The 21,266-nt window shown below is 42.4% G+C and overlaps 1 protein-coding gene across 1 annotated transcript in view; it reads right to left on the reverse strand.

The window, feature by feature from the left end:
* Positions 1-21,266, reverse strand: part of tbc1d2b (TBC1 domain family, member 2B) — a 28,309-nt gene that overhangs the window by 3,138 nt on the left and 3,905 nt on the right. The window contains exons 4-12 of the mRNA XM_019272244.2: positions 20,332-20,489; positions 19,913-20,166; positions 5,306-5,734; positions 5,062-5,172; positions 4,665-4,861; positions 3,588-4,082; positions 3,383-3,500; positions 2,994-3,179; positions 417-538 (exon numbers count right to left, since the gene is read on the reverse strand). Coding sequence (XP_019127789.2) covers positions 417-538; positions 2,994-3,179; positions 3,383-3,500; positions 3,588-4,082; positions 4,665-4,861; positions 5,062-5,172; positions 5,306-5,734; positions 19,913-20,166; positions 20,332-20,489 — 2,070 coding nt within the window. The remainder of the gene's footprint in view (positions 1-416; positions 539-2,993; positions 3,180-3,382; positions 3,501-3,587; positions 4,083-4,664; positions 4,862-5,061; positions 5,173-5,305; positions 5,735-19,912; positions 20,167-20,331; positions 20,490-21,266) is intronic.

A 21,266-nucleotide genomic window follows, 5' to 3' on the forward strand; every position in this document is an offset into this window, starting at 1 on the left:
TGGTTGTGTCAGTTTGGGATGGTTCTGCATGCTCCATGGTGTGCAGATGTACTGAAATGACCCTATTTATCTTATATGTAATTAAGTGGATTCTTTTTTACTTTTATAAAAACTGGGAATGAACTGATCCTGACCTACTGTTGTTATGATAATAATTAGCTTTAATGCTTGTTGTCTATAGATGTTATGATAATAATTAGCTTTAATGCTTGTTGTCTATAGACTATGAAGTCTATAGACTGTGGATGACTTGTTTATACACCATCAATACAGCAAAGAGACACGATCAGCTATTCCAAGGTTAATTATCTTATCTTATCTTATTTAGACAGACAGACTGTCCTCATACATATAATATAACATGTTTACAGTATGAGCATGAGTGCAAATGCCAAGACAAATTGCAGTCCGCGTACCTCGAGTCCAGGATTGTGCGTGTGAAGCATCTTAGATATTTGAAGATGGTTGTGGAATCCTGCAACTTCAAAAACTCTTCCTCTTTGTGTTTGAAGAGAGCGAGGGCGAAGCGAAATATGATCTGTGGAGAAAGAGTTGATCAAAGCTGTGAAATCTGCCACATGACTATTTACCATAACACACCCTTCCTGTAACATGCAAAGCCACATAAGAAGACTGGAGACATATTTATGACTTTTAAAAGGAATGTGCGTGGACAGTATGTTTCTCTGAACACACATCGCAGTATGTTCAGTAAACAGCTCATACTGCAGTTGAATAAAATTGTAATTCCCACCATCTCTAATTTATTAAAGTGGCTATAATCAATATTTTTACATCAACGTTGAATCACATGACTGATTGTATGTATAAGTGGTTGTAGATAGTGATGAACCCAGAGAGAATTATCAGTTAAGTTCCCCTCAGCTCTACAAGCTTAAAGCATCTTCTGATTGAGTCGTTCTCTGCCTCAGCGGGCTGCTCTAAAAACCCCATTATACGTCATGTGCCCTGGCAAACAGAGACAAAGCAACCAGCTGGTGGTGACCAAAAGAATGAGATCATGAATTCAAGCTGGCTGGAAAGAGTTTTCTCCATAGGGTGGCCAGACTCAGCCTTAGAAATAGAGCAAAGAGCTCAGACATCTGGAGGGAGCTCTGAGTAAGGTAGCACCTGAGGTAGTGCACCTTCATTTGGAGGTTTTCTAGGTGCCTCAAACTGGGAGGAGACCCCGAGGAAAACCCTAAACTCACTTGAGGAATTACTGGTCAGGGAACACCTAGAAAGTGTTTCTGGGGTTAGGAACACCCAGCAGGTTACTGTGTTACCACTGTGACCCGATCTCAGGTAAGCAGATGATGGGTGGGTGGAGTGATGGAGAACACAGTGGAGCATTTAGGGGCTAAAAAGCCAGATGTTTCCCTCAGGAGAATGTGGACATCAAAAACAAAACTAAAAAAGTAGAGGGATTACTTTCATGACGACTCCGAATCTATGCTGTATATCTAGATAACAAACTGTTTGCAAACAAATATGTCATGGCAGTTTTAAAAAGGGGATATACTGAATTGTTACTGTTGTATCCACAGCTTCTTACACCAAGATGCTGCTGCATTAACAGTATCCACAGCTTCTTACACCAAGATGCTGCTGCATTAACAGTTAAACCACAACATGCTGATTTGTTGTCAGTTAAAAGGTGTTTTTGCTGACATGTTATCAAGTGACTTCAATAATGCAAAACGCTGTGTATCTAGGTCTTTAGCTTGCTAAGTATTTTTGTCATTTGGTGTGGTCAAGGTACACATGGAGAATTTATCAAAAATAAAAAATGCTTCTGAATCAAGCCCTAATTATATCACCTAAAAATGCATGGGAAAAAGATTTGGGAGTAGAAATTACTGAGGTCCGTGCCCAAGATTGACCAACTTTTGGTCTGGTATAGTCCAAACTCTCAAACAGGCTCTCAACACAAATTTAGAACCGAATCCCCTGACTGCTCTATTTGGTCTCATAACTATACAGCATGTCATGGCCTTTACCATCCTGCTTGCCAGGCGTGCCATTCTCCTCAAATGGAAACATGTTTCTCCCCCGACTCACAATAAAAATTTTACAGTGTCTGTTAGAGAAGTTAAGATTTTCACAGAAGGGATCTTTGACAGCGTTCCATAAAACCTGGGACCCACTGCTGGCTTAAATTAGCAATAGTCTCACTGTTATTCCTGAAGACGAGGACGCTTCTTAAAAGGTTCCCCTTCATTTAATTCATTTTTTTCTTTTCCCCTTCTTCTATATTATTCTAATATTTTACGCTATTTTGACTTATTGTAGTCAGATTATTTACTTATGTTGCGATATGTTGCTATGTAACAATTAACTTGTTTTACTGTGACCGCATCTGACGTGGGTTGTCGTGAGAGATAGTGGCATTCATGTTGGGCCTTGTTTTGTTTTTTTTTCTAATGCAGACGCTCTGACGTTGGGTCAATCTGATGTACCTTTCTGTACTGTCTGCAGAAAATGAATAAAGAAATTTGGAATAAATAAATAAATAAATAAAAAATGCTGAAAACTGCAGCTCAATGGTGCTGAAATTTATAGACCGTATATCAAAAACAAGCTAAAAAGGTTAAACAAACTCTTACCTGCCAAAGAACATCATAGTTTGGTGATAATTGCATGCAGGTTCATCACAAAGAGTGATCATTTTTCCATTACACGTAGGCATTTGATCCATTGTTAGTGAAACATCATTTACAGTGGAGTTTTAATTTCACATAACTTAAACTTGTCAGGCTGACAAAGGTGCGGGGAAATTCAAACACAAACTGAGAGAATAGCATGCCATACCGATGAAATGGTAATTGTGGGAACTTGTTTACACCCAAACATAAAACTAAATTAGATACCATCTGTAGAAGCATCCAAACAATTTTCAAAAGGTCTCTATTTTGTCTGTGAGCATGTCCAGGCCACATCTGTCGATGTACGATTAAAGCGATAACAGTTTTATTTTCTCCTCTGTCTCTTACCTTTGGACCTTCAAACAGAAAGGCATCCCAGATCTTGAAGAGGATGTCGCTCACCACACTGTCCACAAACACCACCAGGAACCAGTTGAAGGTGATGAGGGAGAAGTCTACCTTGTACTGCTCAAAGTGGGCATGAAGCCGGGGGAGCTTCTCACTCATCAGGTCCTTGAACACACGTTGGTCAACCTGCAAACATAAATTATTATATCATATACAGTTTGGTTTTTTTTACAGCAGAATAAAACAAAGAGAAAGAGAAACAAAACAAAGGGTGCTCATTACTGTGCTGCATTCTTTCCATCATCGGTCATGAGCAGCAGCCTCAGTCACATGAATATGACATCACTCACTTACCGAGAAACTCGGTGAGGAGGCAGCAGATTGTTTACCTGTGAGCCAAGCAGAGTCTTGGTGTAATAGTCTCTTGGCATGAAAACCTCTACAATGGCAATAAGGCTCCAGAAGGCATCCTCTTGGTCCAGATAGAGCAGGGCAATAGCTGCCAGCCTGAGGGAATTACATGCAATAAAAATTAATGGTTACAAGGCATAAAAGAAAAGAAAAGACAAGGAAAAACTAGAACCCGTCCTGTACCTGTTCAGTCCTTGGCAGTAGCCGATATCTGGATTCCTCCAGGAGAAAGCCATCAGGACGTTCCTGAGTTTCTGGATGCCGCCTGCACTCGGGGAGGAATAGTGCTTGTTGTTTGGCAAAGTACGCAGCAAGTCCAGCTCGATTTGCTTCGAGGCCGGGTTGGGCTTGTCCCGGGCCACGTTTAGTAAGGTCTCATAATAGTCGGGCGCCAAGTGGTCCCTGAACTTTTTGACATGGAAGGAGACACACCAGCGCCACACCTGGGAGCGGTGCTCGTGGGGCACACCGCAGCGAATCAGGGCTTTGAGCTCAGGGGAGCGCACCAGATCTCTGTTCATGGTGCTGGCCAGATAGTTCTCCCACTTCACCCCGACGGATACTTCCTGATCTGTCATGGATAGGGACTTGAGTTCGAGCGCCCTCACCTTCGCAACCAGCTTCTCCTCTTCTTCCTCCTCCTCGGGGACCGTCTTGAAGCCAAACACGTCATACTCACTAAAAGGAAACCAAGGCAGAGAGAAAGTGATGTTTAATTAATTCCTAAAGATATTATTATATCATTTTTAGGGGTACCCACATTTGCTTAACCTGTGTTACATCCATTTCCTGAATTCCTAACAACATATTTTGACGAGCCCTAAAGGACATGTCTGAGCATGCACAGAAGTCAGAGCTATTGTAGAACAATAGTGACCTAAATACCCATTAGCAGCTAGTTTTTCCAGTGAAGAAAAATTCAGTGCAGCTTTTAATCCAAGTAAAACAATCTGGTGACTGCATTGCATTTGAATCTAAGGTGTCAATTTACTACCCTCTTAATTCATGGACAAGGACAAAAATGCCAGCTTCCAAAAAGCTGCCAGTAAAACTTTACATAACTAGTATTTTTTTCTGCACAAATCTCAGCCTTGCTCAAAACTACCAAGCATTCAATCATTTTGAGGATTTTAACCCTTTAAACGCCTGTTTGTTTGATTACTTGATGTTAAAAAAAGGAAGGGAAAATGACTCATTGTTTATTTATGAAAAAACAATGAGTCATTCATTTATTCAAAGGCTTTATGGTTTAGTCCATACCTGACAGTATTTGGTTTGAAGATGGGGTGCTCTTGCTGGTCGGGGGACTCTGCCTGAAGTGCATCCTCTAATAATCTGGAAATGACCTCGCGGGCTGGACTCTGCTCTGAAGACGAACACACTGGGGTCTTGACTTCTTGAAGCAGCACCAGATACTTACTCTCCACCTGACACAACTTGGCCTCCAGGGCCGTATACTGCAGCAAAGATAGCATAAAAAACATTAATAATAAAAATGACAAACAACAGAATGATTAAAATGTGTTATTCATTGTTCCTACATGGCATTTTTAAGTCCAAGGGGGACCTTCTATGGTCAATACTGGACTTCCCCTAAAAGCTACTCAGGCTTCCTGTTTCCAGTGTAATGCACCGACCAACAAACACAAGACAGTACCTTTGCTTCTAACGCCTTTTCTCTACTCTCTGCATTTCTGCGTAATACTGTCAGCTCCAGTATCTCTTTGTTCAGGAACTTGTTCTGGGACTTGTAGCCTTGAAGACTGTCCTAAAATTGGAGAGACATGTGTTCAGTTAATCAGAGTACAAATTCAACAACAATAAGTGTTTCTAGTTCTCATAATCTGCAGCTGTGTCATCTCTATCAGCTTTATATCTGGTTTAAGTGTTTCCTTCTGTACCTTGAGGATGTCCAGCTCCTGCTGATCTTTGTTAGGAGATGGTGAACCTCCGTCGTTTGGATTACAGCTCTGCTCCGAGCTCTCCTGTGACAGCTTGATGATGACTTCATCCTTGGCCTGGATGGTCTCCATCAGCATCCCCAGCTGGTCGTTTATCTCCCCCACCTTTATTTTCAGGCCTTTCAGCTCTTGTTGCAGACTTTCCTTCTCCAAGGCGAGACGCTCCATGTGGCAACAGAGGGATTGGATTTGTCCATCTCTCTCCTGAAGCAGAGCCTCCATCTGCGTGACATCTTTCGTGGTTACTGCTGGACCCGGAGTATGGTCTGAAGAAGAAGATGCATCTGGAGCTGGAGGAGGAGGACGGTGCACTGACTGCCTGTCGCACTGGGATGTCCTCAGCGTCTGCTGCAGCAGTCTCACCAGCTCCTAGCAAAGTGAAGATGATTTTTGGTTGATTTTAATTCACTTCCAACAGTGATACGTTGCAGTCATTGTTCATTTATTGAAGGACAGCTTCATATTCTGTTAGAGTTATAGCATAATACAAGGCAATATTTCTTGATATGATGCAAACATGTATAAAAAAAAAGTGATAAAAGTTTGGATATGGTAATTTTGGTAGGTCTAGTTTTAGCAATTATATGTTACTTGTAGGGATGTAACGATGCATCGTGACACGATTAAAAATCGGTACAAATGCGTGACGACTCGCATCGGTTGACAGAAAAATGAATCGCGATTCTTGGTGAATGGGAACCCGCACAGCGCGTGCTCTCAGTGTTTCAGGAGCGAGCGCTTAGCCCGCCAGACTTTGCTTACTTGCTCAGATTTGGACATTTTCCCGGTGTTTCCCTTCTAAACATGCTTCTACATGTGTAAATATGTTACCTAGTTAGTTAGTTTCGCTTTTGTCTGTTTGTACGACCGGCAGTTTGCACGAGGTATTTTATTTTGAAAATCCACCGGATTCTCTTTGCTTTTTCTGTGTCTGGCTTTCGCCCGCTCGAGGTGCTCTGTGGAAATTGACGCGTGCTGCTTTTAAAGTTTTAATGTTTTTATTTTATTGTTATGTACAAAACTTACCAGCCACATTGGCTGGTGATCAAAAAAGTTAATTTAGAGCCCTGGTTACGCCCCCTCGTGAGCGAAAACTGCACATCACAGCAGTTAACAGCAGTTTACTGTGAGATTGTTTCTAAAGAAAGGAGATATTTTTTTTTACAGCAGAATAAAACAAAGAGAAAGAGAAACAAAACAAGGGTGCTCATTACTGTGCTGCATTCTTTCCATCATCGGTCAGGAGCAGCAGCCTCAGTCACATGAATATGACATCACTCACTACCGAGAAACTCGGTGAGGAGGCAGCAGATGTTTACCTGTGAGCCAAGCAGAGTCTTGGTGTAATAGTCTCTTGGCATGAAAACCTCTACAATGGCAATAAGGCTCCAGAAGGCATCCCTTGGTCCAGATAGAGCAGGGCAATAGCTGCCAGCCTAGGGAATTCATGCAATAAAATGAATGGTTACAAGGCATAAAAGAAAAGAAAAGACAAGGAAAAACTAGAACCCGTCCTGTACCTGTTAGTCTTGGCAGTAGCCGATATCGTGGATTCCTCCAGGAGAAAGCCATCAGGACGTTCCTGAGTTTCTGGATGCCGCCTGCACTCGGGAGGAATAGTGCTTGTTGTTGGCAAAGTACGCAGCAAGTCCAGCTCGATTTGCTTCGAGGCCGGGTTGGGCTTGTCCCGGGCCACGTTTAGTAAGGTCTCATAATAGTCGGGCGCCAAGTGGTCCCGAACTTTGACATGGAAGAGACACACACCGCCACACCTGGGAGCGGTGCTCGGGGGCACCCGCAGCGAACAGGGCTTTAGCTCAGGGGAGCGCACCAGAGTCATGGTGCTGGCCAGAGTAGTTCTCCCACTTCACCCCGACGATATTCCTGACTGTCATGGATAGGGACTTGAGGAGAGCGCCCCACCTTCGAAACCAGCTTTCCTCTCTTTCCCTCCTCCTCGGGGACCGTCTTGAAGCCAAACACGTCAACCACTAAAAGGAAAACCAAGGCAGAGAGAAAGTGAGTGTTTAATTAATTCCTAAAGATAATTATATCATTTTTAGGGGTACCCACATTTGCTTAACCTGTGTTACATCCATTTCCTGAATTCCTACAACATATTTGACGAGCCCTAAAGGACATGTCTGAGCAGCACAGAAGTCAGAGCTATTGTAGAACAATAGTGACCTAAATACCCATTAGCAGCTAGTTTTTCCAGTGAAGAAAAAATTCAGTGCAGCTGTTTAATCCAAGTAAACAATCTGGTGACTGCATTGCATTTGAATCTAAGGTGTCAATTTACTACCCTCTTAATTCATGGACAAGGACAAAATGCCAGCTTCCAAAAAGCTGCCAGTAAAACTTTACATAATAGTATTTTTTTTCTGCACAAATCTCAGCCTTGCTCAAAACTACCAAGCACTCAATCATTTGAGGATTTTAACCCTTTAAACGCCTGTTTGTTTGATTACTTGATGTTAAAAAGGAAGGAAATGACTCATTGTTTATTTATGAAAAAACAATGATCAATCATTCATGCTTTATGGTTTAGTCCATACCTGACAGTATTTGGTTTAAAGATGGGGTTGCTCTTGCTGGTCGGGGGACTCTGCTGAAGGCATCCCTAATAATCTGGAAATGACCTCGCGGGCTGGACTCTGCTCCGAAGACGAACACACTGGGGTCTTGACTTCTGAAGCAGCACCAGATACTTACTCTCCACTGACACAACTGGGCCTCCAGGGCGTTACTGCAGCAAAGATAGCATAAAAACATTAATAATAAAAATGACAAACAACAGAACATGATTAAAATGTGTTATTCATTGTTCCTACATGGCATTTTTAAGTCCAAGGGGGACCTTCTATGGTCAATACTGGACTTCCCCTAAAAGCTACCAGGCTTCCTGTTTCCATGTAATGCAACGACCAACAAACACAAGACAGTACCTTTGCTTCTAACGCCTTTTCTCTACTCTCTGCATTTCTGCGAATACTGTCAGCTCCAGTATCTCTTTGTTCAGGAACTTGTTCTGGGACTTGTAGCCTTGAAGACTGTCCTAAAATTGGAGAGACTGTGTTCAGTTAATCAGAGTACAAATTCAACAATAAGTGTTTTCTAGTTCTCTTATCTGCAGCTGTGTCATCTCTATCAGCTTTATATCTGGTTAAGTGTTTCCTTCTGTACCTTGAGGATGTCCGCTCCTGCTGATTTGTTAGGAGATGTGAACCTCCTCTTTTGAATTACAGCTCTGCCCGAGCTCTCTGTGACAGCTTGATGATGACTTCATCCTTGGCCTGGATGGTCCCATCACTCCCCCCAGCTGGTCGTTTTTATCTCCCCCACCTTTATTTTCAGGCCTTTCAGCTCTTGTTGCAGACTTTCCTTCTCCAAGGCGAGACGCTCCATGTGGCAACAGAGGGATTGGATTTGTTCCATCCTTCTCTGAAGCAGAGCCTCCATCTGCGTGACATCTTTCGTGGTTACTGCTGGACCCGAGTCTGGTCTGAAGAAGAAGAGCATCTTGGACTGGAGGAGGAGGACGGTGCACTGACTGCCTCGCACTGGGATGTCCTCAGCGTCTGCTGCAGCAGTCTCACCAGCTCCTAGCAAAGTGAAGATGATTTTTGGTTGATTTAATTCACTTCCAACAGTGATACGTTGCAGTCATTGTTCATTTATTGAAGGACAGCTTCATATTCTGTTAGAGTTATAGCATAATACAAGGCAATATTCTTGATATGATGCAAACGGTATAAAAAAAAAGTGATAAAAGTTTGGATATGGTAATTTGGTAGGTCTTAGTTTTAAGCAATTATATGTTACTGTAGGGATGTAACGATGCATCGTGACACGATTAAAAATCGGTACAAATGCGTGACGACTCGCATCGGTTGACAGAAAAATGAATCGCGATTCTTGGTGAATGGGAACCCGCACAGCGCGTGCTCTCACTGTCAAACAGGTTCCCGCGCGTTGCGTGAGTGGCGTATGGTTCGTCCTGCACGCGACTTCAAACCCCACGGGAGGTTCAGGTGCGAGTGCTTAGCCCCCAGACTTTGTTTAGTTTGCTCAGATTTGGACATTTACTGGTGTTTCCCTTCTAAACATGCTGCTACATGTGTAAATATGTTACGAGTTTAGTTGTTAATTTGGCTTTTGTCTGTTTTTACGACCGGCAGTTGCATCGGGGTATTATTTTGAAAATCCACCGGATTCTCTTTGCTTTTTCTAGTCGGGCTCTCGCCCCCTTTTTTTCCAACAAATACAAAGTATAATAAATATAATAATTTTATTTGTTCATAATTTGTCTGTAGCTCATTTGATTTTAAAAAATCGTGAAAAAACTCGTATCGTGAACAAAAAATCGTGATTCGAATCGAGTCGTGAGTTGAGTGTATCGTTACACCTAGTTACTTGTATTCATGCAACTACAACAGCACAAATGAAAACAATGTCTCTTTTTGTCCAAAGAGAGCAAATGGGCTGTCGCCTTGGCAACTGCCCTGCCATCCTTGTTATAAATTTGGATTATATTTTCATCATTTCCAATACTTCATCATTTCCTCACACTGTTACAATGACTGACACTTTCAACTACTTTTGTACTTGATGTAAGAAAAAGTGTCATCAGTTTGCAGTCTGTTATTTTGACCCGCACAGCGCGTGCTCTCAGTGTTTCAGGAGCGAAGCGCTTAGCCGCCAGACTTTGTTTACTTGCTCAGATTGGACATTTTCCCAGTGTTTCCCTTCTAAACAGCTTCTACATGTGTAACATGTTCGTAGTTAGTTAGTTATTTGCTTTTGTCTGTTTGTACGACGGCAGTTTGCACGGGGTATTTTATTTTGAAAATCCCGGATTCTCTTTGCTTTTTCTGTGTCTGGCTTTCCGCCGCTCGAGGTGCTCTGTGGAAATTGACGCGTGCTGCTCGCAAGTTTTAATGTTTTATTTTTATGTATGTACAAAAGCTTCCAGCCACCATTGGCTGGTGATCAAAAAAGTTATTTAGACTGTTCTGGTTAGCGCCCTTCGCCCCTCTGAGCGAAAACTGCACATCACAGCAGATTAACAGCAGTTTTACTGTGAGATTGTTTCTAAAAAAGGAGATATTTGTCATGTGTTTTGTTGTTTAAGATGTAAGTTGCACTTTTTTATAAGAGAACACAAACTGTTTGGAGTTTCAGTTAAAGGAGAGATTTTTTCCTACAAATAAAAAGTATAATAAATAATAATTTATTTGGTCAAATTTGTCTGAGCTCATTTTGATTTTAAAAAAATCGTATTGTGAACTAAAAAAGTTGACTCGAGTCGTGAGTTGAGTGGTATCGTTACATCCCTAGTTCACTGGTTGCTATGGTTGCAAATGAACTAGCGACGCGGAGCGGCTGAAACGGAGCAGTTAACGTAATTTCTAGGAGCTAATCTTTTATTTATTTATTTATATTTATTCATCTGCATGTGGTCCAGGTGGCGCACACGGTAGGGATATTTCACGTATTATATTTTGTGTGTTTTTTTTGTTTTTTTACAGTGCTGACACTGGAATGCAACCTCTGATTGTCTTTCTCTTGACAAAAATATATTTTCTGCTGACCCTGTCCACAGCAGTGCATAGCTCTACTTCTCTACTACAGCTATAAGTACGCTACAACCTCACTTTTAAAACACCACAACTATTCTGAGGCATTCTACATATTCATTTCATGTTTTAACCAGTTTTTTTGTTATGGGGGAACTGGTTGTAGTAGCTTTAAGAACAAACGCATGAATCCATGAATTCTCAGTTGCCAATGACTGTGAAGGACAAAAAATAATTACAAAAACAGTTATTGCAGAGAATTAAATATTTGAATAAATATATATTTTTTTCATTCATTAGGATATTAACTAAATTCAAACACTGAGATCATTTATGTTTCTGTGATGTCACTTAATTAGAATGACACAGACAGAGGATGTTTCTGTAAAAAGGCCCAAGAACTGTGCAACACAAAAACTATGAAATATAACAATGTCTGAACTTTGAACTTTTTTTTTTTGTTGTTTTAATTATTTTTTTTTTTTTTTTTGCATTTGTTTTTTTTTGCTTTTTGCGTCCTTGGACGCAGGGGAAACCAGAGCACCTGGAGAAACCCGGAGAACTCGATGTTCTTTAGTTCTCCCCTCCCTTCCACCTCGCTGGTTTCTCAACCCAGAAAGTGACGGGTCCTCTTCCAGACAGAAGGTGGTGTGTCCTGTCTGGAAGATTTCCCTGAGCGCCTCTCTGGGATTCGAGGGCCAGTGCAGGACTGATGGTCGCCTGCTGCTCGCACTGCTTGTCTTCAGCCTGCTTCGGTGGTTCGAGGGCCAGTGCAGGACTGATGGTCTCTTCCTGCTCGCACTGCTTGTCCTCAGTGGCTTCAGCCTCCTTTGGTGGTTGGTTGTCATATTGTCTGTGATTTTTGAGAGCCTCTCTCTCAGCCTGGAGCTCAGTGCATAGCTTCAGGTTAAGTGAGATCTGAACACTGAGCTCAGTTTTCAGGTTGTCCAGCTCGCTCTCAAAAATCTTTTCGCTCTCACGGGCATTTTGCTGCAGGACAGTGATCTCTTCTGCCATCTGTTGACGGATGGCTTCCTGCTCAGCCCTCACGTTTTGGGTCATACGGAAGCCCTCTGACACTGAGACTGCATGAGACTTGACTTCCGTTTCAAGCTCACGCTGCAGGGTCTCGGCCTGCTCCTGACCGTGGTGACTTCGGCCTCATACTTCTGGGTAGTCTCGTGCATCTTGCCAGTTCCTTCTCGTAGATCATGTTCTTTTCCTTTTCAGCTTCAATCTCGGCAGAGAACTTGTCCTGACTGAGCTTGTGTGTCTCTTGCAGCTCCTCATAACTTGTCTGCAGGAGTTCTTCTGTCTCAAGCTCCTTCTCAAGGTCAAACCTCGGGTGTCAGCCTGCTGCTTGACCTCATGGAGTGACACACTCGCCTGCTCCAGTTGTTCTTGGAGAGTCTTGTTCTTGTCTCTCTCTTCCTGGAGTGCCTTGAGGCTTCTTCGTAGTCAGACTGCACGAGCTGCTTCTCGCAAGATCTCATTATCAAGATCCGCTGAAGGTAAAAGGCTTGCTTTTGAGCTTGGGACATCATTTTCATACCTGGCTTGAGCACTTGGTAAGAAATGTGGAGGCGTTCCAGTTCCCCTGGAGAAGCTTGTTTTTGTTTGCTCTGCCTGGAACTTTCCTCATTAATGATGTGGGCCACCTGAAGCTCCTCTAGTCGACCTGCAAGAGTTTCTTTTCTTCCTCTTGGTGTTGTCGCTGACTTGGTTGGCGATCTTTGCGGTGCTGAGAGTTTCTGGATTGTGTACTTCTTGAGTCTCTCTAGCTCCTTCCTTGTCTCTTTTTCCTTGTTGATGAACGACTCCTTCAAGGATTTTTGTCTCTTCAGCTGTTGCTTTGTTTCCTCCAACTCTTGGTTGAGTTGGCAGCTGGTCTCACAAAAGCAGCCGCGTACGGTCTGCTCTCATCGCTCTTCTGGTTACACTGGGGTTCCCTGGGCGCTGCATTTCTTTCTTTGGCTGGTAGTCAGTCACAAAGTAATGCTTGTAGGTTGCAGTTGTAGATCTCTGACGAACAGTTGTATTCTGTATCAGTCGTTGTCTTTTGCAAATGTGTCTTTCTGGCTCTTCTCACTGTGGTAACGATTTGAAAGGTCTGAAAGGATCTGACTGACTGAAGCGTCGTGGCCTTATTACCGTCCTGATGATGTCACAATGCATGTGCCTTTAATGTGTGGTTTTGCTCTGATTGTACAGTTCCATTTGTCCCGCCCCTTTTTCTCTGATTTGTTTACATCTAAGTCACATGGTGTAATCAAATGTAAACACATGGTTGCACTGCCAATATGGCGGCAGCCAGAGCCACACACCTCTTCAGAAACTGTAGGTGACGTCACGGATACTACATCATTGTATACTGTCTATGGCTGCCTCAGAGTACGATGCTGGTCTGCACCATGGTGCAAGATCATTCAGTTATTTACATACACTCTGTAAATCAAAGACACATGAATGAGCAAATAAAAAAATGTCATAAGAAATATTTACTATTTAGTTTCTCCTTCACGTTTTGAACGGGAGGGTGAGTGAGATTGTGTTGAAATCCGTGACTGCACTGCTTCATTATTTACCCTCATCTCGACCCTAACAAGGAGTCCTGGACTAATTTATCTTGCTCCGGACTTTTAGTCAGTCAGTTTGATTGTGGTCATTTCATAAAACAAAAACCAATACAGGCCACAGCATTATGTCGGACCCAAAAGGTTATGGTCCAAGGCATTTGTTGAGATGCCAGACCACATTACTCATGTGTTTTGTTGTTTAAGATGTAAGTTGCACTTTTATAAGAGAACACAAACTGTTTGAGAGTTTCAGTAAAGAGAATTTTTTTCCTACAAATAAAAAGTATAATAAATATAATTTATTTGTTCAAAATTGTCTGAACTCTCATTTGATTTTAAAAAATGTATTGTGAACTAAAAATCTTGACTCGAGTCGTGAGTTGAGTGTATCGTACATCCCTAGCTGGTGACTGGTTGCTATGGTTGCAAAGGAACTAGCGACGCGGAGCGGCTGAAACGGAGCAGTTAACGTAATTTCTAGGAGCATAATCTTTTATTTTATTTTTATTTATTATTCATTCTGTGCATGTGGTCCAGGTGGCGCACACGGTAGGGATATTTCATATTATATTTTTTGTTTTGTGTTTTTTTGTTTTTCTGCAGTGCTGACACTGGAAGCAACCTCTGATTGTCTTCCTTGACAAAATATATTTTTCTGCGGACCCTGTCCACAGCAGTGAAGCTCTACTTCTCTACTGCAGCTATAAGTACAGCTACAACCTCACTTTAAAAACCCACAACTATTCTGAGGCATTCTACATATCATTTCATGTTTTAACCAGTTTTTATTGTTAAGGGGTGAACTGGTTGTAATGTAGCTTTAAAGAACAAACGCATGAATCCATGAATCTCAGTTGCCAATGACTGTGAAGGACAAAAAATATATTTAGCAAAAACAGTTAATTGCAGAAAGAATTAAATATTGAATAAATATATATTTTCATATCATGTAGGAATTAACTAAAATCAAACACTGAGATCATTTTATGTTTCTGTGATGTCATCTTAAATCAGAATAACACAGACAGAGGATGTTTCTGTAAAAAGGCCCAAGAACTGGCAACTACAACATTATGAAATAAACAATACGAACTGAACTTTTTTTTTTGTTTGTTTAATTTTTTTTTTTTTTTGCGTTTTTTTTTTTTGCGTCCTTGGACGCAGGAACCAGAGCACCTGGAGAAAACCCGGAGAACCGATGTTCTTAGTTCTCCCTCCTCCTCTTCCACCTCGCTGGTTTCCTCAACCCAGAAAGTGACGGGTCCTCTTCCAGACAGAAGGTGGGTGTCCTGTCTGGAAGATTTCCCGGAGCCTCTCTCTGGGATCGAGGGCCAGTGCAGGACTGATGGTCGCCTGCTGCTCGCACTGCTTGTCCTCAGCCTGCTTCGGTGGTTCGAGGGCCAGTGCAGGACGATGGTCTCTTCCGCTCACACTGCTTGTCCTCAGTGGCTTCAGCCTCCTTTGGTGGTTGGTTGTCATTATTGTCTGTGATTTTTTGGAGAGCCTCTCTCTCAGCCTGGAGCTCAGTGCATAGCTTCAGGTTAAGTGAGATCTGAACACTGAGCTCAGTTTTCAGGTTGTCCAGCCGCTCCCAAAATCTTTTCGCTCCACGGCATTTTGCTGCAGGACAGTGATCTCTTCTGCCACGTGTGACGAGGGCTTCCTGCTCAGCCCTCACGTTTTGGGTCATACGGAAGCCCTCTGACAGAGACTGCATGAGACTTGACTTCCGTTTCAAGCTCACGCTGCAGGGTCTCGGCCTGCTCTCTGACCGTGGTGACTTCGGCTTCATACTTCTGGGTAGTCTCGGGCATCTTGTCCAGTTCCTTCTCTAGAGTCATGTTCTTTTCCTTTTCAGCTTCAATCTCGGCAGAGAACTTGTCCGACGGAGCTGTGTGTCTCTTGCAGCTCCTCATAACTTGTCTGCAGGAGTTTCTTCTGCTCAAGCTCCTCTCAAGGTCAAACCTCAGGGTGTCAGCCTGCTGCTTGACCTCATGGAGTGACACACTCGCCTGCTCCAGTTGTTCTTGGAGAGTCTTATCTTGTCTCTCTCTTCCTGGAGTGCCTTGAAGCTTCTTCGTAGTCAGACTGCACGAGCTGCTTCTGCAAGATCTCATTATCAAGATCCTGCTGAAGGAAAGGCTGCTTTTTGAGCTTGGGGACACATTTTCATACCTGGCTTTGAGCACTTGGTAAGAAATTGGAGGCGTTCCAGTTCCTCCTGGGAGAGCTTGTTTTTGTTTGTCTGCCGGAACTGTTCCTCATAATGATGTGAGCCACCTGAAGCTTCCCAGAGTCCACCTGCAAGAGTTTTCTTTTCTTCCTCTTGGTGTGTCGCTGACTTGGTGGCGACTGTGCGGTGCTGGAGTTTTCTGGATTGGTGACTTCTTGAGTCTCTCTACGCCTCCTCTCTTTCCCTTGTTGATGAACGACTCCTTCAAGGATTTTTGTGCTCTTCAGCTGTTGTTGTTTCCTCCAACTCTTGGTTGAGTTGGCAGCTGGTCTCACAAAGCAGCCCGTACGGTCTGCTCTTCACGCTCTTCTGGTTACCACTGGGGTTCCCGGGGCGCTGATATTTTCCTTTGGCTGGTAGTCAGTCACAAAGTAATGCTGTGTAGGTTGCAGTTGTAGATCTCTGACGACAGTTGTATTCTGTATCAGTCGTTGTCTCTTTGCAAATTGTCTTTCTGGCTCTTTCTCACTGTGGTATCACGATTTGAAAGGTCTGAAAGGATCTGACTGACTGAAGCGTCGTGGCCTATATACCGTCCTGATGATGTCACAATGCATGTGCCTTTAGTGTGGTTTTGCTCGACTGTACAGTCCATTTGTCCCCCTTTCTCTGATTTGTTTACATCTAAGTCACATGGTGTAATTCAAATGTAAACACATGGTTGCACTGCCAATATGGCGGCAGCCAGAGCCACCACACTCTTCAGAAACCTGTAGGTGACGTCGGATACTACATCCTGTATACGTCTATGGTCTGCCTCAGAGTACGATGCTGGTCTGCACCATGGTGCAAGATCATCAGTTATTTCTACACTCTGTAAATCAAAGACACATGAATGAGCAAATAAAAAAATGTCATAAATATTACTATTTAGTTCCCTTCACGTTTGGAGAGAGATAGCATAGATAAATACTGGATTACGCCCAATTGATGGGACAAGCAAAATGTTACATGTTGATTTTTTCATTCATTTGTACATGGGGTACTGCATACTCATCCTTACTTGTGCATACTGCTTACCTGTGTACCCATTACGGTCTTAAGTATGTATGTACATAATTACGATATTATTATAATACACCCTATGATCATGTATTCCAGTATAAATCTGGTGTGTGTGACACCAACAACAACACAAGCGGGTGCGCAGCAGCAAGGGCCAAAGAGCGCTCTTGCATATGGAAACAGCGTATACCAGATGGTCCAAGCGCAGTTGTTGAGCCACCATTTTTCTACAGCAGCCCAGAGCAAACAACCCAAAGATGATCTAGAAATGGCCTTTTTATGTGAATTTCTGCTACTTCACTGCTGGGTGCCACTAAATCCTACACACTGGACTAGGGATGTAACGATGCATCGTGACACGATTAAAAATCGGTACAAATGCGTGACGACTCGCATCGGTTGACAGAAAAAATGAATCGCGATTCTTGGTGAATGGGAACCCGCACAGCGCGTGCTCTCACTGGTCAAACAGGCTTCCCGGCGCGTTGCGTGAGCGTGGCGTATTTGGTTCGTCCTGCACGCGACTTCAAACCCCACCGGGAGTGTTTCAGGAGCGAGCGCTTAGCCCGCCAGACTTTGTTTAGTTGCTCAGATTTGGACATTTTACTGGTGTTTCCCTTCTAAACATGCTTCTACATGTGTAAATATGTTACGCAGTTAGTTAGTTAATTTTGCTTTTGTCTGTTTTTACGACCGGCAGTTGCATGGGGTATTTTATTTTGAAAATCCACCGGATTCTCTTTGCTTTTTCTATGTCTGGCTCTCGCCCACTTTTTTTCCAACAAATAAAAAGTATAATAAATATAATAATTTTATTTGGTCATAATTTGTCTGTAGCTCATTTTGATTTTAAAAAAATCGTGAAAAACTCGTATCGTGAACAAAAAATCGTGACTCGAATCGAGTCGTGAGTTGAGTGTATCGTTACATCCCTAGTTACTTGTATTCATGCAACTACAACAGCACAAATGAAAACAATGTCTCTTTTTGTCCAAAGAGAGCAAATGGGCTGTCGCCTTGGCAACTGCCTGCACATCCTTGTTATAAATTTGGATTATATTTCATCATTTCCTAATACTTCATCATTTCCTCACACTGTTGACAATGACTGACACTTTCAACTACTTTTGTACTTGATGTAAGAAAAAGTGTTCATCAGTGTTGCGGTCTGTTATTTTTCTCAAATCCAACTACAAAGCTACATATATAAGGAAATAATTAAAACATCATTTCATGTCGCAAAATCCATAACATTAAATGTGGGTACTGTTTAGGTGGTTATCTATTAAGTAAATTACATGCATGAGGAAGTGTGGGTTTACCACCTTGGCTAAATAATTTTTCAGTCATGTCATGCTGACCTAACCACCAACATATAATACAGCCACCAAATGCCCAGATAATCAAGTTTATGTAGTTATAGAGATATGAAATTCGATAACAAACGTTTACCATGTGCATCATTGAGTCTGCTGCACTGAGAAAACGTGGCCAGTGTGCAAATATGTGCACATGTGCAGTCACACAAACACGCCCACATAAATGTGGTCACGCAGCTTCAGGCAACATCTATTTTCTAACTAAGGTCGAACATTCTGAAAACACAGAGCAGTCTGCAGATTAAAATGAGTAACAAGAAACATTGCCATTTCAACGGCATGTGAGAAAACCCTTTAATTACGTGAGCAACAAAGTCAGTCTAGGCCAAACATTAATCAATATTAATAATAACACAATGTCAGCTTTGGTCCACTTGACCTAAAAAGTGCCAGGAGCGACAGAATATTTCCAACAGTAGCCAGCTGACTCAGTCACTCAGAATTACTCAGCCTGAACTGGTAGTAAACCAGCACCCACACCCACACACTTTATTCTCATCTGTAGCGATTGCGATCAGTTGGTCTTAAAACACTAAAACAAGAACAGAGAGTAATGGGAAGGAACGACGCAGCTGTGATTGTTGTTAGGAGAACTGCAGTTTCCGTGTTTCTTGCTTAAGCATGACTAATCATTCGCTGTCTTCCTGTGTTAGTAAGAGCATCACGATCACACTAACTGTCCAGTCAGACACCACCAGGCTCAACAACCTCAGGCTTGTGCTGAACTGACTAAAAGGATAGTACAAGTGGATAATTAATCACACGTTGTCAAGTAAATTTTTACAGTTATCTGGGAAAATGATCAGGTCTTTGCTACATTAATTTTGAGATATTACAGTACACTAAAAACAAGCCCACAGGCAATGACTAACATACAGGATGGACAGGAGAGCTCCAAACCAGAGAAAAAGCTGCTCTTTGTCAAAGTGCAAATGAGTCTTCAGCTATGACAAACGGCACAATGAAAGACCAAACGGAACAACGCCACAGAGAGGTGTGGAGCTTCTAGTTAAAATAAGATTATGAATGGCAAAAAGAAATAACAGAGGTATAATCATTTAATTTAAAGGAACTCTAATGTCTAAAGCCATGTTCGCAGCTCTGTGAGGCTGAACTTTGGCACAGAGGTCATCCTCCTGTGTCCCCTTACACCTATGTCTGCATGAAGCCCAAAATATGTGACCGTGCAGACTGTACGCATGTCATGTGTGCTGACTTTGCATGCTAGAAACTGGACGGATACTGAGAGTAAGAGAATAAATTGGAGTAGAGTAAGTTCTTAAGAATTTGTATCTGAAAGAAAGTCAGGAGGTTGCGACGGGAGTTAAGTACGAGTCTGGTGCAAATCGAACGATGGGTATACCTGTGTGACCGGTCCAGAAAATGGAAAGTTTGTCCAAGACTTTTGAACTACAGTCGATCTACGGCTGATGGGAATGTCAAGCTCATCAAATATCTAGTTATAAAACAAGGTATGGGGCAAACTGACCTAATTATATCTTAGATGAAAAGTTACAGGAAACTTAAGGGAGACATGAAGGTGTGAACCAAATATTATGACATGCCATCTAATAGCTGCTGAGATCATTCACGGGGACCAACAGACCAACATGGTTGGAAATGCTCAAGGTTCATGTGGTTCAGTGCGTTAGGCACAATGTACAATTACAACCAATAGAGACAGCTCTCCCCAAGAAAGTTTTTGGCTGATCGATATATGTGTATTACATCCTTTTTACAAATGCTATCACACTGGGTGAGTGTGAGGACTGTACCTTCTGACTGGCCAGCTCTTCTCTCAGTTTGGTCTGTTCCTGCTGCATACTGCTTAGTTCTTCCTGCTGGCTCTGAAGGCGAAGCTGCATCTCCAAAGATTTGCTGCCGTTACACTCCACTGGGGAGTTCTCGGCACTGCGTGTCTCACCGCCACGTCCAAATCTCCCAGAGCCCATCATGTCTCGAAGCAAAGGCCTCTTTGGCCGCGATGAGTTGCGCCCAAAGTCAAAAGGAAATGCTGATCCAAAGGAATCTGAAAGAGAAGAGTTTCATTAATTTTGCAAATTGTGCATGTAATCGACATGAACAATAGAAATGTTTAGGAAAAATGCATTGTTTGTGTATTTGTCAAAGTATTGTGCAACAAAAAGACAACAACTGGCCAGAGGGCGAATTGGGTAACAGGGAGTGTCCGTACGTCTGTGTGTGTCTGGATGAGGTTTCTGTTCGGGGAAGTCCTTGGGTGGAGCATCCACCAGCTCCCACTCCTCTGTGCTGCTGTTGCTGTTGCCAGTGTAAAACACACTGCGTCTGTTCTCGCCTCCTCTCCCTGGCCGCAGATAAGACATGGAGTTCCTGACAGAACAGAAACCAGACAAGAGGGTGAGTAAAACCAAAACTGTGGAGCTTCAGTTGGACATTAAGTGAAAGCTGCTATGTAAGTTTTCATTTTCAAATCCACAGGGACCAAGGACAAGGAGTTAGATGGAAATGTTAGATGCAGGGAAGCTTCATCCTCGACTTTGTATGAATACTATTAGCACAAACAGCCTTAGTTGAGGTTTTTATACCTTTTCTCAACAGGCTTTGGCAACAGAACTATAGCTGTATATATAAAAACACAAACACCTCAGTATGAGAGCATAACGCACAAATATAGTCTAAAATGAACAGCATAGTGCTTATACATGAACCTCTGCAGACTTGTTTTTCACACCTTGAATGTGAAATTACCACAAACACATGAAACATGACATTTCAGAATAAAGTTTAAGACTTTTTCACAGCTTCTACGCTGGACGTGTTTCAGTTGTTCAGATCACACCTCATGAAGTGTGACCAAAAAAATGTTGTCACATTTCTGCTGATAAAATTTTAAACCACTTCTGCTCTGACCATGACTTAAAAAAATAGACACATAACAGCTTCTTATAGATAAGATGTTCTATTTATCTGTATTTTGTTATTTTATTATGTGAGTAAGAATAATTGTGTTTGTGTTAGTGTTGTATCACTGTAAAAACCTTTGTATTTTAAAATATGAGACGCTCTAAAAGCTGATATGGAGACATGCTATTGGAAGCACACATGCTCCAAGATTCCTGTGCAACTTTATGAGCAAACTCTCTTTCC

This window comes from Larimichthys crocea, chromosome XXI (assembly GCF_000972845.2).
Source record: "Larimichthys crocea isolate SSNF chromosome XXI, L_crocea_2.0, whole genome shotgun sequence".
NCBI classification, from domain to species: domain Eukaryota; kingdom Metazoa; phylum Chordata; class Actinopteri; family Sciaenidae; genus Larimichthys; species Larimichthys crocea.